This window comes from Chaetodon trifascialis, chromosome 9 (assembly GCF_039877785.1).
Source record: "Chaetodon trifascialis isolate fChaTrf1 chromosome 9, fChaTrf1.hap1, whole genome shotgun sequence".
In the NCBI taxonomy this organism is placed as follows: domain Eukaryota; kingdom Metazoa; phylum Chordata; class Actinopteri; order Chaetodontiformes; family Chaetodontidae; genus Chaetodon; species Chaetodon trifascialis.
Genome location: NC_092064.1, coordinates 24,815,447 through 24,833,481, shown reverse-complemented (window position 1 = coordinate 24,833,481; position 18,035 = coordinate 24,815,447). Strand labels below are relative to the sequence as shown.

Here is an 18,035-nt window from a genome sequence, read left to right as displayed (position 1 = left end):
TGGCTCCTTGTGGCAGCCGCAGCAGCATGAGCACCAAAGACGCGAGGAGCAGGAGGTTGCACTCCGTCACGTGTTGAATAAATTAGATTTGGAGAGGGGCGTCCGCCGCTCGGCCCCACACTGTTTGGTTCCAGTCAGCGTGCTGCAGCAGTGTGCCTGCGCCCCGACAGCGGATGCCGATAGGTTGATATTTGAAGAGGACGCAAGAAAAGTTTTTTTTTTAAGTTGCAATTTTACTTTTAACAGAAATTGGAAAGAACTAAACAGGAATTCTGCGAAGAGACAAATTGCGCGCAGCGGAGGGGAATCTACAGTCGCCGGCAAAGGACGCACGTTTTTCAAGTCCTGAAATGGATGTAACTTTCACTTCGGGCTTCATAAGGGAATACTGAGAAGAATCTGGATATCTTAAAACTCGGCTTGGCTTCTCTGAAACACAGCAAGGCAACAGATGAATGTGAGTAACCATCACAGCGTGCCACAGATCCTCTCACTCGATAAGTAGACTGATGCCATGAAGCTGACCATCAGTGCAGTTTGTCCATAAGTGCACTTTTCTTCTCACCTGTGTGATGTTTAACACACTTTACCCTCAGCCTGCAGCATAGCCTACTCTTTAGTGCGAGAATATGTTAAACTCATACATGATTTAAGAGGTTGGCTACTTTTTTTTGCAACCGGTTTCCAGCTCTTTCATGCTCAGACTTTATACAGCGGTAATAGAAATAGTGCATGTTGCAGCCTCGCTTGTTAACCTTTAAAAGACTCGCCTTTAAATGCAAAAAGTGCTCATAGAAGATAGAACGATTTGAATATATAATGATGTTCTTTCACGTTTGTATTAAATGTGACTGCAGTGTTTTTGAGAGGAGCACTGCACAGTCCACTCTTTGCAGACAGCCAAATATTTGAACTGCATGTCATGTCGCACTCTTTTTAACCGCTCTGGTACACTCCTTTCCAACTGCTTAACCTATGGAGTTATTTTGTTGTGCGCCCGGCGCTGAGCCTTTGTGCCTCCCTCTTACTCCAGTTGAGCACATACCAAATGATTATCCACATGTCGGCACAGTTATTGTGCTGGCAGACTTGTGTTCAATGACCGTAAGAAGGTGTTCTTTTCCCTCAATTAATGAATTAATTAAGTCTCCACTGGGTTCCATCACCGCGCACTTAGTTGTGAGAGTGATGGTTGCCATGGTGCAGCTGAGTAATTATGCAGTCCTTTTTTTTTTTGACTTTAGACACAACAAGGAGTTCAGGCTCCTCCTTTCGTTTTTTTTTTCTCTCACAATCAGCATGAGGAGGACAGAATCCTAGTTTTGCTTTCATTTGAGTGCCACCTCTGCTGTTCTTAAATGAAGGGATGTTCGGTGACATTGTTTCTGGCAGTCTATGATTGAATACTTGATAGTTATAATAAAAAGGCTAATTGACCAGACCATGACAGAATCCATACCACTAAGCCTTTTTTAAACTTTTCACCCATCCACCCGTACATATATCCATGCATTCATTTTAAAATCCATGCAATGATTCCCATCAGTTACTCTGGGAGGTATACAAAACATTATTCTACCGTGTGCCACTTTTAAAACTAGGTTGCGTTATAATGCATAACTTGCAGAGAAAACAAACAAACAGAAAAAGCAGCAGTGATGGATAAAACCAAAATGTGGACCTCCAAGGCTTTTATAACAATCCAGGCATTATGTCATCAACCCTCGGCACAGTGCATGAAGTAATCACTAGTCTCGTCTTTGTAGCTTTCATATGCTGTTGATGAAGCTGGAGTTCCAGACTCCTAAAAAGAAATAAAAAACACAAAATATGTTTCTCCCAGGATGGCCACACCGGCAACACCCAGAGAATTACTTGCTGCCTTACATTTCTTGAAATGCCTGGCTGTAGTCACTGCGGTTTTACTCATCTCCTTGCAGTGGCGTCATCAGTAAAATAAGTCAACCGTACATCAATCGTGGCCTTTGAAGGTGTCTTGCCAGAACGCGGTCACCTCTTATTACCAGATTCTCTCCCCTTAAATTAATAATCGATGGTGAAAGCAGGGAACTTTTGTGAACACCCTCATTTTATTAAAAAAAAATCCTAATTAGTCCTGACCTCTTAAAAATCTTTGTGACTGTTAGCATATTATGTGAACTTTGACCTTGGTTGTATTGATGTTGTCCAAACACTGCCTGCACCCCTGCTACTGTAACTCGATGCACATGTGTTTTTAATGACGCAACCGCTAGTACTGCCCAGGCAATATCAGATGGTGTCATCTTCAAAGACATAAGGTGTGTTTTTTTTTATCCTGAACATCTTACACAAACAGCTGAACTAACCCATGCTGCTCTTGCTGTGGGAAAGAGATCCTTCTTGTCAGGACCCTCAGAAACCCTTAGCTCATTGTGAAAAAGGAGCTGGTGTGTTTTCCCAATACCGTGCTTGTTATGGCCGAGGAACACATGCGTATCCGAGCCCTGTGATGGCTTTTCCTGCCCTTTTTACATGCACGGGAACTGACGTTTCAAAGACTAACGCAGGGCACAGAAACGCGGCACTTGTGAGAGGCAATAGTCTGGAAAACAATCAGAGCTTTTTAGTTTGCTTTGAGCTAAGCCTGTCATCCTCATGTCCAGTCAATCTGCAGTGTGGTTTCCATTATGGCTCCACTGAGCCTCAGGCAGCCTGGCATGTTCTCGAAGCGACAGAAGTTTTCTTAGAGTTAAGTGGAATCATGGCAAGGAATTAGAAGCTCATTTTACGAGTCTGTCACTGTAGTTGTCCCTCTTGGCCTGATGGTGGTGGAAATGGTTTGGTTGTGTTAATTAAAGTGGCTCAGCTGAAGTGCTGTATTTGGGATTACGTCTTTGATGAACTGGGATACATTTTAACCAGTATTTGGGTTGTATTCCTGCAGATCTGATACTCTGGTAAGATCAAGAAAGAACCAAATTTTATTCACAGGCATCTCAAATATTGTGTGTGATTTTAGTTTATGATGTTAGTTTAAGAGAAGTATAGGAGAATTATTCAATATCCCTAAGATACTACTTCTCAGATGACATGATATGACTTGGCCAGTTTGATCTTTGCCAAATCCACTGTATTAATTATGATGTTTAACAGTGTCATAACTCTACATGGTTAAAAATAATTTCATGTCATGAGTTGTTTGGCATTCTTCTACAGTATGTAATGTAGGTATTGGCTCATGGAGGGTGAAAGCAGTGTTTGCTCAGATGTATTGTCTGTTCTGAGTTTTGCCAAACCAAAGGTCTGGATGTCTTGATCTTGTAGTGAAAGAAACACAAATAGTACTTCACAGAAAATTGAAAAACGAAAAATAAATAAGCAAATGCATTTTCAGCTATGATGAAAAATGAATATTTGACATGTTTTGCTAAACATGATCTAGACCACAGTGGAGAGCTAGAATTGCAGCCCCGATGTTCACAACATTCGCCGTTGCCAGGGATTCTGATGCTGATTCCAGTCATGCTAGCAAAGTGCCCAGAATGATATCCACTGTATTCAAACAGAGGTTTCGCTCTGCATGTAAATCCCAGAATTCTTGGATTTTGGTCGGTTGAATTGGTTCAGGGGATTCAAAAGAAAGTGGGTCAATACTATAGTTACTAGCAATGAAAAGTACATGATGTGTTACACACACATGCTGTTTATAGAAAAAAATAACCACAGTGAAGCTTTTGTGCAAACATCTTAGTCTTTGCTGAGGGTGCATGGGGGTTAATCCTCCAGCAGTTACATCATCTTAATGAAACTCTTCACTAAGGTTCAACTACCAGCAAGAGGAACTCACCATGATCAAGGACAATGATGCAAGGAAAACATCTGAATCCAAGCCACAATGGGATTGGCTTACTAAATGCAACAGCTTTCAACCATCAGCAGCTATTTTGAACACTTTTTTTTCCAGATTGTTTTCCCTGAAGCCCTACAGACAAATAGGCTGTTACCTTTTATATCCTGACTGCTAACTGGCCTCTAACTTTTAGACATGAAAGTCTCAAGGATGTGGGCTTGGGTGGTCGGGTGGGTGACTGTATTTGCTATGCATTTGGTGAACGTGTTAAAGTGCAGAAATTTCTTTTAAACTTCATGCAGAATCTTTTAAAACCATATGTCCTTTTTAACCTGGTATTGTGCAATTAGCCTTGCTGACTGTGTCTGTTATATCCATTCAGGCTCTGCAGAGGTCCTCCACTGTAGCTCAACCAGAGAATGCATTATTTCAGTTGTGGCATTTGGACAAAGATTCTGGCCTTGAAAAGCTACCCTTTGTGCTTTGGAGAAAGCTTTGTAAAATGCATCCCCAGTGTTGCAGTAAAGTAAATCAATACTGAGACTTTAAAGTTCAAGTGCTGTCAAGATTTTCAGGCTGTCATGAATGTGCTTATGTTTTGGCCAAGAACAGAAGAACAGTTCTCAGAAAGCAACCCAGAGTATTATATGTAATATTGAGTTTGTAGTGTTTACCATTATGGTACTGTTACTTACAATTATTATGATCTCTGTGATTAATAAAAAATTGGTATGCATGTAGCAGATTGATCCAGAATTTGTTTTTATTCCCTAAACTATTAACTAATCTTGAACTAGTAACACAGAAGTGATTTTCATTTCATGTTTCAACCAGGAATTCTCACTCCTCACAATTTAAACCAATTTATGACATTAAAGTTAGCATCTTCAGTGTTGCGGGCTCCGTATCACGGCAGACTGAAATTAGCCCTGGAATCTGTGCTTATGGCCAGTTTCCAGCAGCCCTCAATTACAATGCTGCAAAGCCAGAAAAGAGGGGAGAGGTAGACTGCATGGAGCCCTTCAACTCTGCTGTACTGCTCTGTCACTCAAACGCACTGTCACCACCACGGCTGAGACAGATCTCCATACTGTGTTCAGGGACGCATAAGAGGCATTTAGTGCACACACACAGATGTTTTGTGAATGTTTCCTTGCAGATATCAGTTAAACCACTGGGGGGAGCCTTGAAGAGCTTTCACTAGACGCTCAATTCCTCAAAATGTAATACAATTTAATGTACATCTGTATATATTTCCTCCAAATTAAAGCTAAATTTACTTTGCAGGCACGTCAAACCTTAAATTCAATGAATTTAGACACCAGTGCAGACATTTGGAAGCTGTTGTCTTTATTTAATGAAACCGAGACAATAATTTCTTGTGTGCCAGACAGATGGTGACAGCCTTGTTGAAGAACTTGCACATTGATCCAAAGTGTCTCTCAGTCTCAGTTACAGATCCTCTGCTGTTGGCTGGGTCCATTGTTAGACTGTGTTTATTGTCTATGCAAGGACTTCCAACATCATTGCTCCTTTAAAATATCAATATTTGAAGGTTTTCTGCCTTGATTTTACACTCACACTCTGAATTCTCACGAGTATTGAAAGACTGGGGAGGGTTAAGTATTTGAAATGGTTCTTGGACAAGTCTTTCAGAACTGCTCAGTCCATAGAGGCTAACTGTGGTAGCACACTTAAATATTAAGTCCAGGACCTCACCTCCCAGACTTACATGAGAGGGTGCTGCTACACACTGGGTCAGACACACTGGGTAGCAATTCCTGCACCTTTTTAATTAGAGTTGAATAGCCACAGCCAAAGGCCTTGTCTGTATGGTAGTATGCTGTGGCCTGTGGTTTTGATGTTTCTTTAGCAAAGGAAAACTTTCTGGAATGTAGGAGGAACAAGGTGTTGACTTAGTAAGTGAAATAAGAAGTGTAGGAAAATGTTATGTGCAGGGTCTATTGTATGTGCTGCGGTTTGGAACGGAGCCCATAAAACATATGGGAAAGTGTTTAAGGCATATACATATTTCTCTTAAACTAACTTACTCTGTATTTTGACGCAGAAATAATACAAGTTTTCTGAGTTTCTGCTGTTGTTGGGTTTTGATATTGCTCAGCTTTTCCTCTTTGTGTGTCTCCAGGTTTAAAAAGAAGGAGCCAAAATGAAGACAGCTGCCAAGGGTTTTGGGAAGTCTATAATGGACCCTTTGCACCGTGAGGGTTGGTGGAACAGAAGAATAGTGCTAATGGTGTATGTGGCCTTGGAGCTTGTAACAGTGCATTCGCCCATGGTCCTGGGGACCCTTGAGCTACAGTTAGATGAGGAACAGCCAGCAGGCACAATTGTAGGGGACATCAGTGCAGGACTTCCTCCTGGCATCACAGCATCCCTGTACTTCATCTCAGACTATGAGGGCACAGGTGTGGGTAGTGATTTGGACATAGATGAGAGCACAGGCATTATTAAAACTGCTAAAGTTCTGGACAGGGAACTTAGGGATAGATACAACTTCATTGCAGTCACCATGACAGGCGTGACTGTAGAGGTGACTATCAAGGTGAATGACATAAATGACCATGCGCCGATGTTCCCGAGAAAACGAGCCACATTTAAAATCCCTGAGCAGACAGCCATCGGCACCAGGTTTCTTCTTGAGCCAGCTATTGATGCTGATAAAGGCCAGTTCACAACACAGGGTTACCTTATCAAGGATGGAAATGTTGGCCAAGCATTCACCTTGGAGACCAGGAGGGGAAGCAGTGAGGTTCTCTATTTGGACTTGGTGGTCAATGCCCTTCTAGACAGAGAGAAAAGATCCACCTATACTTTATCTCTTGAGGCCTTTGATGGTGGTTCCCCCAAAAGGACAGATCAGATGACATTAGATATTACCGTACAAGACATTAATGACAACGCTCCTGTTTTCAACCAGAGCCGCTACCATGCCATAATATCTGAGAACCTCCAGCCAGGAAGCAACATCCTGCAGGTGTTTGCCACAGACGTTGATGAAGGAGATAATGGGATGGTGCTGTATGAAATCAACAGGAGACAAAGCGACCTGGACCGCTACTTTGTCATTGACTCTCGCACCGGCATCATCACACTCAACAAGCCACTGGATTTTGAGATGCGGAGAGTCCATGAGCTGGTGGTCCAGGCACAAGATAACGCAACCCAGCCAGAGGTGACCAATGCCTTCGTCACCATCCACGTCAGAGACTACAACGACAACCAGCCCACCATGACCATCATCTTTCTCAGTGAGGATGGGTCTCCCAGAATCTCAGAAGGTGCACAGCCAGGGCAGTATGTAGCCAGGATCTCGGTCACTGACCCAGACTATGGAGAGTACGCCAATGTCAATGTGTCGCTAGAAGGAGGAGATGGAAAATTTGCCTTGACCACTAAAGATAGCATCATCTATTTGATCTGTGTCGACAAGATTCTTGACCGGGAGGAGAGAGACACCTACGAGCTGAGGGTGATGGCGACAGACTCCGGCACGCCTCCTCTCAGGGCCGAGTCCTCCTTCATCATCCAGGTGACTGACATCAATGACAACCCTCCTCTGTTCGACCAGCCGGTGTACAGGCAGGTCATTCCTGAAGTGGTGTTTCCTGGAAGCTTTGTGTTACAGGTGACAGCGAGAGACAAAGACCAGGGGCCGAATGGGGACATTAACTATAGCATCCTGCAAGATCAAGGTGCTTACTTCAACTGGTTCAGTATAGACTCTGTTACGGGGATTATCACCACTCTCTCACAGCTGGATTATGAAAAGAACCCCAAACCCAGTATAACGGTGGTGGCCACAGATGGAGGGAGACCACCCTTGTCCTCCACTGCTGTGGTAAACATTGTGCTTCAGGATATAAATGACAACGAGCCTGTTTTTGAGAGAAACTACTACAATGCGTCCATCAAGGAAAACGCAGCTCCAGGAACTTGCATTCTTGAGGTAGGACATTTCATTAAAAAAGTTTGGAATTGATTGATTTTGCAAACACACTTCCACACTTAAACACTGAGCTCACGTAAGGGTCTGAACTCAACTTGGGGGCAATTTTGAAGAGCAGACCAAATGGAAATTTATTAGATAAATAGGAGAGAAATTTGTCAGACTTTGCTGACTCCTTTCATTCCTCTATGAAGAGTTATTTTTTAATGTTAAAGCTGTTTAAATTGGACTGCCTTAGTGAGGATTTACCTGCAGTTTTAGGCCAAGATGATCTCCTCTTTGGCTGTCCTCCCTTTCACCTCTCAAAAGGTTTCCAGGGTAACAGAGGCAGTGTAAAGTCCTCTGTCAGGCCAGGCACAAAGGGGTTTTTCACATATTCACAGGCAGAGACAAATTCAGGGCTTTATCCAAAGAAATAGATGTCACTTCACTCTCAAAAGGCACCTTAATTAGGCTAGTTGAGCGTGAGAAAAAATAGCTATAGACGACAAGAAGAATTAAAGTTTAGACAAATTACAGCACCCCCAGTGACTGCAGTCCTGTTTCACTAAAACATATCTTTTGGTCAGATTGTTTTTGGCCATCTCGTTTAAAACACAGCCCATCAATTGCTTTTATCTTTCAAGTAATTTCTCAAGTATGGACATTCACACAAATTCTATTCCACAAGAATCTGCTGTAGTATTGCATGGATCAAGGATTTGGATACAGAGTGCAGTCCAGACAGAGGGCCCAGCAGACGGGATCTTGGCCCAGGGTTTGGCCTTGGGAGAGGGAGGGGTGAGGGGAGACGCAGGCCTTACCGCGACTTCTGGCTTGACTGCAGAAATAGAAGCTGCAAGAGCTTCTTGTGGGAGGTCCCCTAATTATAAATCACAGGGACCACAAGGATGAGGAGAAAGGAGAAGGTACTGAAATTGATTATGGAATTTTGAAGCAAAACCAGAGAATAATTAAAAAATGTATGTTTTGGAGTACCGTAAAGCTCTACGATCACTCTTTCCAATGTGGGCTGAAGTTCATGTTCTGTGAAAATATCTGAAAACCCAGATTTTGTTTTCTTTCAAAGTAGAGATGGTCAAAGTTTTGTCTTTCCCCCTTACTGCCTCCAAAAGCATTACTACCTGCTCTCTAACAACTCTCAGAGTATGACATGTTTGATCAGGGCCTCGCTGGGTCCAAGTATGAAGTAGTTCTTTAAAGCCACTGCTCTCTGGCCTCTCTTGAGCCTGCCTGGATGCTGTAGACGTGTGTTTGGCAGGGCATGTGAGAACAGACTGCTCTTACTCAGGGTGCCAGCTCTACATCCAAACATCTCAGCAAGACATCTGATGACTGCCTTTTTTTCTCTGCAGATGAAATTCCCAATGTCCCCTTTTTCCGTACACGTTGCTCTCCAAAAAACCATTACAATAAGGATATTGTGATCATTAATTCAGATTTTTGAAGTGGCTTGATTTTTTCCTCTGCAGGTCACCAGCACAGCCGTTGATGATTAATCTAATTTGGTGTGGCTCCACAGTGCTGCGCCTGTAATATTTTGTCACTTTATGCTATACGTCAATTGGTTTATGGATGACTTTAGAATTAGATATGTGGGGGAAAAAAGATAACTAAAAATAAGGACTTAAGCCTATTTACAGCAATCAGTCTTGTAATTTCATATGCAAGATCTACTGCAAAGAAAATAGGTCATCCTTGAGAGTGGAAATGAAATACGACATGAAAAACAACATTTAAAAAAAAAACCACAAGCTGCATTGTGGAGCATGTTTCATGAGCCATTACTAATTCTATTCTCCATTATTAGTTTTCAAACTGTGTCCAATTTTGCAAGTTTTCTGGATGTATAGAAGTCAAACAGAACTCTTACACCACAGATCTGATGCTATAAACGAACCACAATACCAAAAAAGCTTGCTATACTCTTGGCATACATCTACTGTATTTGATCCCTTTATGTGGTGAATGATGTTCTCTTGAACTATTTTATATCTCCATTCTACACTGTGCATTGTAAGCATGCATTCAGTCAGTCAGGATTGTTGCACTGTGCTCTGCCACTGTGCATTTTATTACAAATGTCTGAAGTCTTTCAATAATCGGAAAGTTAACAAGATGAAACAACAGTTACTTCAAGGTCATTTAATTAGGTCATTAAGCAAAGAGGCTTTTGATTCCTGACTTGATGAAGAGTAATATAGGATGTCACTGGAGATAATGAGGCACATCAGCCAGCCTTAATATCTCCAAATTCTGTAAGCGAAGCCTGGTTGGCTTTGACAGTTATTTCCCATTAATTCTTCAATGTGTTATTTTCTGAAGTAATGAAGCTTTCCAGTCAGTGTCAGAATCTCGCATTGGGGAATCATTTGCACCTCATATTATTTTGGCTTTTGGTTGGTTTGGAGTGTATTTCTGCAAGAATTTCCCCTCTGTCTGTTTTTGGGGGGTCGTTCTGGCGCTGATAGAAAGGCGAGAGGGGGTCTTCAGGCAGATGAGGAGGAAATGAGCCCTGACAAGTGCTGGCTTGAATGGCGGAGGTGACATGAGCAGGGGGGCTTCCTCGTCTGTCCGTTGGTCTGTCCCTCTCCAAATTCTTATCTGATCTCACTTCATATGTCATTAACTGGGTGTGAGGATAGGCCAAACCTTATTTTCAAACCCGCCTCCACCATGTTCATGACAGAATGGGCTGCTTGTCATTGCTGGAGCCTCCTTGGCAACATGAGACAACCACTGATTGCTGTGAGAGGAACATTTTGCCTTTTTTTTTTCAGTGCCTTTTTTTCAGTTGCTTTGCTGCCCAATGTGCTTCCTGTCTCAGTGATGTCTTGGCAACTTTTTGACTAAACACATCACTTCCCTTGAAAAAAAAAAACCATCAGGATTGCTAATGCTTTGGGTAGGATTTCTTCTGTGCAACAAAAATATGAGCCTGCTTGTTACCTACAGATTGCTCGTCTTATAAAACAGTGTATCATAACACTCAACTCATTCATTATTTCGCTGAATTCTTTCAAGGCAGTCTAGTTGAAAGAGGTACCTCAATGAAGTGGTGCTCTGAATCTTTTCTCCATTCCTGCCAACATAAAAGCAAGTCTGTGGGGAAAAGGAATACTCATAATTGCCCTGGAGAAAACATATGAATGATTGAAAGAATGTCTTTCTTTCACACGAGTCCCTGACAGTTTCTTTTTGTACTCTTGTGACCACCTATTGGTGACCACCTGGCAGGTGCCAGTAACACTTTTTCCAGTACCTTGAGTCATGTCGCCCTTGAGCTGTATTAACTGGTGAAAAATGTCGCTACTGTGGTGGTCAGTGTAATTATTGTTTTAATCCAGGCACATTCATAATGCTCTCTGCAGTACAGTCAGGATAATGATCCGCAGTTCACCGTTTAATTGCAAGAGATGCTTTTGTTCTAGCTTCCTCAGGGGACTTCGGTAAGCCTGCATTATTGAAGTACATCTTGCTTTTCACAATCTCTGCCTTTATTCTCTATCTTTGTGCGCAGGAATACCTACATCCCTTGTAGAACAGGCTTATATTAAGACTATATTAAGAAAATATTTAAAAAGTTACTGTCTGACAGTAAATTGATAATGCTGACAAGTGCAAGTGGCATTTGGGCTTTTTGAGAAGTTAGTTTGTTGTCATCTGGTTTATTTAAACAATAAGCTCCATTTTTAAAATGCTAGCAGTTATGTCTTCTTGCTCCCTGCTTCTCCACAAAAACATTATGTCTCTAAGTGTTTTAGCTGCTAGCCTTAAATGCTGACCTCATTTGCCAGTGGAGAGCATAAGAATAGTTCATTCTGACTTTCACTCAAACTAAAGTTCTGCAGAGCAGCCATGTAAAATGCAATGATTTTGTGACTGAGAGAGACACCTGACTTGCTCAATCACTCACTTTACATTGCCACATTTTCTATCTGTAATAAACTTTGCTAACTTCATAAGTAACACTTTTTCAGAGCATCCAAGTGAGACTAACTAAGGAGATACGTTAAATTGCCAGTTTCAGAGCTCAGACTAGTATTTTGGTACACAAACCATGCAATCAATTCTTACCAGACATTTTTCTGGAAATGCTTTGTGTCAAATAAAACATTCACTTGTCTGTTTTAATACCAGACTGGCCTGTCTCCCTGTGAGATTGGTTCTGCTTGAGGCGAGCTGACTGTTTCTTTTTCCTCCAGCTAACTACCAAGTTTCGCTGTGGCTCTGCGGTATAACAGTATTTTCAGGGAATGGTAAAATTGCAGGAAACTGGATGTGCTACTTAATGTGTTTGCAAATGTAATACTTCCTTGAACACTTACTCCTGGGCCTAGCAGGGGCACTGAAGCGAACATAAACACTGATGTACATCTGGATAGAGTGTGGGTGTTCAGGTCAAAGTTGCTGCGCTTGAGACAGCTGACCACATTTTATTGTGCTCAGATGTCCATCAGCAAATTCACCGCTTCTCTCTTTCCAACAACACAGGAAGAGGAGAAAGTTGTGGTAAAAGTTTTAATGTTATATGGTTGAATACAAAAGCAGGGAGGAAATGCTGTTCATTAGTGAAAAAAACGATCCTGTGGGTGTTTGAACACTAAAATGTGAAACAGAATAGAAAGACCATCGCATTTGTTTAATTTAGAGCTTCTGTACTTGAGGAAATTCTCGGTTATATTTAGAATTCATCATTTAATCGTCAAGTATATAAAATGTGAGAACTAATGTGACACAAATTGTTTTTAAATTGCTTTCATTAACAGTACAAAACCCCAAAATAGTAAATTTAAATTATATACAATAGAGAAAAGCAGCAACTTCTTATTTTTCAGAAGCTGAAACCAGGGGATGTTTGGCATTTGATAAATTACTGTCAGTGGGTTAATCAAATTGCTCCAGCAGTACTTTGTTTATGTCAGATAGCTGTGGAATAGTAATGAAATTATTATCCAAATGTTTTAGACAGTTAGTGCTGTATGTTTCTGAAGCTGTCCAAGCTTTTGAAATCTAGAAGCTTGTTGCAGTGACAGGTGCAACCACCAGCCAGTGAGATTTTGAAAAACATGCAATTGGAATTCTTTCTTGGTAGCTGGCTGTTATGTGGGTGCCACGTGATGAAGTAAGCAGTATTTCCAATGCTTCAGCGTGACTGTAAACGGTCAGCGCAAGCCGTGATGCAGCCATGCAGAGTGTTGGCTGTGAAGTAAAAGCTGTGAGAGATAAAAGTCGGCTGGAGGGGTTTCCTGCCCACATCTGGCAAGGAAGGAAGATGGGCTTATATGGCTCTCTCATGGGACATTTCATTAGTGCAGTCTGTCTGCCAGACTGTCTGCTGCAGGTGAGGCAGACCTCTCAGCACTGTTTCCAAGTTTCTATGAAAGGGTGTGAGTGTAGTGAAAGGAGACAGAGACATGGAGAAAGAAAACAGTGCAGAGTCTCCAGAGGGACAGTCGGCCTCTGGCAGCTGTGACAAAACTCCGACTCAGCAGCTGGGTCCAGCTGTTGATCCCTCCTCTAACATCTATCGTCTGACTCTGAGGGGTGGGATCAGCTTCACTCTTCCTGTGTCTTCGTATCTGTTTGTCTCTCTTTACTCTTTCACCTCGGCTATCCAGACTTTCTTATCTCTTCCCACGTCCATTTCCCACACTATTGTGTCCCCTCCATGATCCAATTTCACCTCTTCACTTCCCCTTGTTTCCCTCCGGAGTGGTGACATGTGGATCGGAGCAGGTGAGAGCAGCACATCTTCCTGCTTGTGGATGCTCAGGCCTCCCTAGAGTGATGTGAACATGCTGCCTTGTGGGTCCCATTGAGACCAGGCCGAGGCTTATCCAATTTGATGATGCAAGAAAGAAATGGGTGTAAATTACCAGCAGAGTGAAGTCAGACTGCAGATGTGTGTGCCTTCACAGTCGCATTGTCGCAGTGTTGGTTCAGGCTCAAGAGGAGCAGTTTTGCTTGACCTTTGTAAATAGAGACAATTATTCACTTTGCCTCCCTCCTCCTTTGAGACGACTGAATGGGAAGGGGGAGTAGACTGAGAGGCTTGCTGTGATGAGGGCTGCCAGGCCTTCTGTTCTCACAGCCCGTGGTCCCCCTGCACATGTGCAAGGCAGTTGGCACTTCTAAACAAGCTGGGCATCAGGAAGCATCATCTGCTCGTGATATTCATTCAGTTCCAAAGCAAATCTGTGCTAAATCATCCATCCAGTCCCCTGCTGTCCATAAGAAGCCACCAGACTGGAAAGCAGACGCTGAGTGACAGCTTGCCAGGTAACAAAAATCAGTAACCAGGAAACTAGATCCAAACAAACAGCAACAAATAACTTTTGGTGTGATGATGAAGTGCAGGTATTGTAATGGTACACACTGGCCAGCATGTTGTATTTTACATTCATGAAAAAACTGCCTCTTTCTAGAAAAGCATGCACTATATATACACAGCCCTAAAATATCTTAACCACTAAGCAAATTGTCTCCATATCCAGAACTTGACTGTTACAAAGAATGCATCGCTTTTGTCTGCCAGCAACCTCAGCCCCTCTCTTTTGCTCCAGCCTTGCTGCTGCACTGACTGCCAGTTGAAATAACGATTGAGAAGAATGTTACTGAGCCCAACAAGCTCATGGAAACAGTGGAGCAATCAGTTACAGAGCGTGTGGTCAGATCATCCTATTTCTGCTCCCAATTAGATCAGTTTCGGTTTACGACGAGGTCTGATTAGGGCTGTGAAGGTGGCTGAGCGTAGGCAGTCTACCTCAGCTCCCCCGTGTGAGAAATAGGTGATAGGAGGTAGTGTTTCAGGGAAGAAGTGGTAAAAACGTGGAAACATACAAAATACAGGCCAGAGGTAAGAATTCCAAAGCCAAGGCTATCTCTCTGTGTGGTCAGGACAATGTGGGACCGACACTGACACTGTTAGAGCAGGATGTTTGGCAGATGCAGTAATGACGCTATGAAAGCCCTCAGCTCTAATTAGTGCTTAGGGCTGCTATTGAACCTAAATGCTTTTTTGGTACTGACTGAAAGTTGACAAGGCACAGTGTACTGAAAAATGCTTGCTCAGATTTGTATTCCCCCTCACGTATTCTTTCATCATTTTTTTCTTGTTTTTTTGGCATTTTTAGTTTGTGTTTTATTTAACCAAAGCTCTTGCATGGCCGCTTGTTTTATGACAGAATTTATCATTTGAAGTTTGGTACTTTTCTCAATCAAGAAGTTATATTCTTACATTAAAAAATGATTTTAGATATCGTACTTATTCAAATGATACGCAGCCCTAAAAGCTCTGGAATGATACACTGATTAATCAATTAGGTTACATTTATCAATTTTTATAATCACTTAATCATTTAACAAGTAGAAAAAGCCAAATATTTTCTGGTACTTGTACCTGGCTCAGTACTAGTGAGTAAGTAGTTTTAAGTAGTAGAAGTAGTTCTAAGACAGAGTAAAAGATAGCAAGAGAGAGAGAGAATGGAGAATGAGGTTTGTGGGGTGAGACGCTCCACTTTTACATTGTGGTTACCCAACGTTGTCTGTCTTGACTTCAGACAGAGAGGCACCCAGGCCAGCTCCAACCAGACTGCCAGTCTGGGTGCACTGATGCTCCATGGTGGTCCTCCCTCACACTGTTGGTTGCATATCTTGAAGCGTTCGCCACATCTCCCAGAAGCGCCTGTTGCGTTGTAAGGGAGGACATCTGTTATGCCTTATCTATTCTAAGGTAATGCATTCACCCTGCAGATTAGTTCAAATGAGGAGACAACTGCTTAGCTTAATGCTGAGTGCTAGGAGGTGATTAAAAGATTGAGCTGGGGGAACTAATTACCACAGGGTTGTGTGCCTCATCAATAAGGCTAATTTGGTCTGGTGCTGCAGAGTTTGTGTTGATAGTGGTGTGCTGCTTCTTTTAACCAGCGTGTTGAAAGGCCAAATCTTTGTTTAGATTATTGTGTATAGCCTGGTGCTGTGAGGAGCCTGGAGGCAGAGCAGGGAGCAGTGGGACTCTCTGTTGTAATTAGGCAGAGCTGGTATGCAGGAGTGCAGGACCCAAGATGTGTGATGTGGCATCAGAAAAGGCGAACAAAACGCCAGTGACTGTAGGGTGCGTGTCTTGATGCAGACGGGGTTTTAGGATGGAAGAACTTCTCTAATCAGTTCCCTGAGTTCCTCCCAGTTCGTTTCACCAATGCATCTTGTGAGATCCAAAGCATCAACACAGGAGACTCAAGAGCAGGGAAATTTATGAAGCAGATATTACTTTGGCTGTCCAAGGCCAAACTAAAATGATGCACATCAGTGCACCTTTCCATTCCAGCGTAGGTTGAAGGCTGGACATGCAGCCAGTCTGATCCAGATGGAGCAGAACTGTATTGAGTTGCAGCACCGTGGAAAGTGAAGTGAAGAGTACTGAGCGAACATTTTTGTGTTTTTGCTCTGAGTGGCCTGTGTCCACTGTAAGGCTGATCACCCTCAGAGGAAGTATGAAAAAAACACTTTATGTTTAAGTTCCCAGAAAAAGTGTGTATTGTCTGCAGTGTCCTCGGCAAAGTCAACCCACCACTCAAATCGATGCAGACAGGGAGCCGGTCAGTGCAGTAGCCGGGATAATGGAGAAACAAGTTGTTGATGCTTTCAACAAGCCAATTCATCATCGGCAAGGCATCCAGACATCTGGTTTCAGAAGCCGTCTCCAAAACCTGGCTGTGTCTTTATTGAGAATCCCTGGAAATGATACTTAATATATTTCATCAGACCCTTGATGGAACTACAAAAGCATCATATCCCAGGTGCATTTCTGTCATGTGCTACAGGATACTGTATCACCTCGTCTGGAACCATCTACGCTTCTTTACAATAAAGTAATCTTTTCAGTCACCTGTTCTCCGGTAACGCTTTCATTTTTTTGTAGGAGGGGGGGTTGAGCACAGCCTTGCTCTCATGTGGTGGGCGGCGCTCTCATGTAATCTCTCTGAGGAGGCCTGTGAGGGTGTGCAGATGTGAGTGATCTAGGTTTGCAGATCTGTGCAGCTCTTTGGTGTGATGCCTGGATAGCTACAGATTCACCTGCTGCCAATTTTTACTATTAACAACTTATTGCTTACAGGACCTGATTAGCGCAGACAGATAATATTAATATTAATAGAGCAATTTTCCTTTGCATGTGAAGTCACAGCATGCTTGAATAACACAAGTTTATTCTAGGATCTGACTTGGACTGGGTGGTTGGACTTCTTAACTCTTTAGTAATTCAGGAAAGGTCAATGAATGGCTGCTTCAGTGTTTTGTGTCCTTTCTGCTTCCCACTCACAGATTTCAAGTACAACCAACTGCTGGTAGCTGAGCAGCACCTAGGCACCTAGGTTGTGAGGCAGAGGAGAGAAATGTTCCACTCAAATTTTCATTAGCATTTTCCCAGTCCACTGGTACTGAGAACTGTCACACTTTCAATCATGGGCCTGCTGATCTAATGTCTTCACGATCAAAGTCTCCTGACAGATTTGCCAGCACTGTGAATAGGCTACAGGACACAGGCAGTTTCATCATCACAAGTGTAACAAAAGCTTTGATTAAAAATAAATGCTGTTCTCAACCCAGGGGAAGCCATTGAGTGATGTTTAAAGTTGATTTTGACAACATCTGAAAGGTTCCCTGGGCTCCATCCAGTGGGTGTGTGGTCTCCAAAGCAAACAGAATGTTTGATAAGATGGTTGCGTTCTAGTCTCTTACTTATTGTGCTATGGGATAGATAATACCCTCATGCAGAAACATTCATTTCATGGTCATGTAAAACTTTCTCGGATTGTACATTGTAATTCCAGTGCATCTCTAAAATGGAAAGCTCAGCGCTGCGAGCGTCCTGTGATGTTCATGGTAGTTCTCTCCGCCGCTTTAGAGATGTCACTCATCAGTGCGCCTGAAAGAAATAAAAATGTCTGACAGGAAATTTGACTTTAAACATCCTAACTCTGCCCACATGGAAGCACAAAGCATTTCATTTATACCACTATAATTTGAGTGTTTGAGTTTTAGTTCAAGAAGTTAAATGCACTGTCACAATGCTTTGGCGGCCACCTTTTCAGTGTGCAGTAATGTATTGAGTACATCGTGACTGTGCAGGGGAAAGATGAGAAAATAATTAGGCTCCTTTTCTGCCTTTAAATCTCAGCCTGTTTCAGTCAGCGCTCTTCCCCTGTCACCATTCCCGTCATCGCCGCTACTGCA

At 42.6% G+C, this 18,035-nt stretch overlaps 1 protein-coding gene across 1 annotated transcript in view; it reads left to right on the top strand.

The window, feature by feature from the left end:
* The first annotated feature begins 281 nt into the window (after positions 1 to 281).
* Positions 282 to 18,035, top strand: part of LOC139336689 (protocadherin-16-like) — a 77,839-nt gene continuing 60,085 nt past the window's right edge. The window contains exons 1-2 of the mRNA XM_070970868.1: positions 282 to 457; positions 5,979 to 7,799. Of these exons, the coding sequence (XP_070826969.1) occupies positions 6,000 to 7,799 (1,800 nt within the window). The 5' untranslated portion in view covers positions 282 to 457; positions 5,979 to 5,999. The remainder of the gene's footprint in view (positions 458 to 5,978; positions 7,800 to 18,035) is intronic.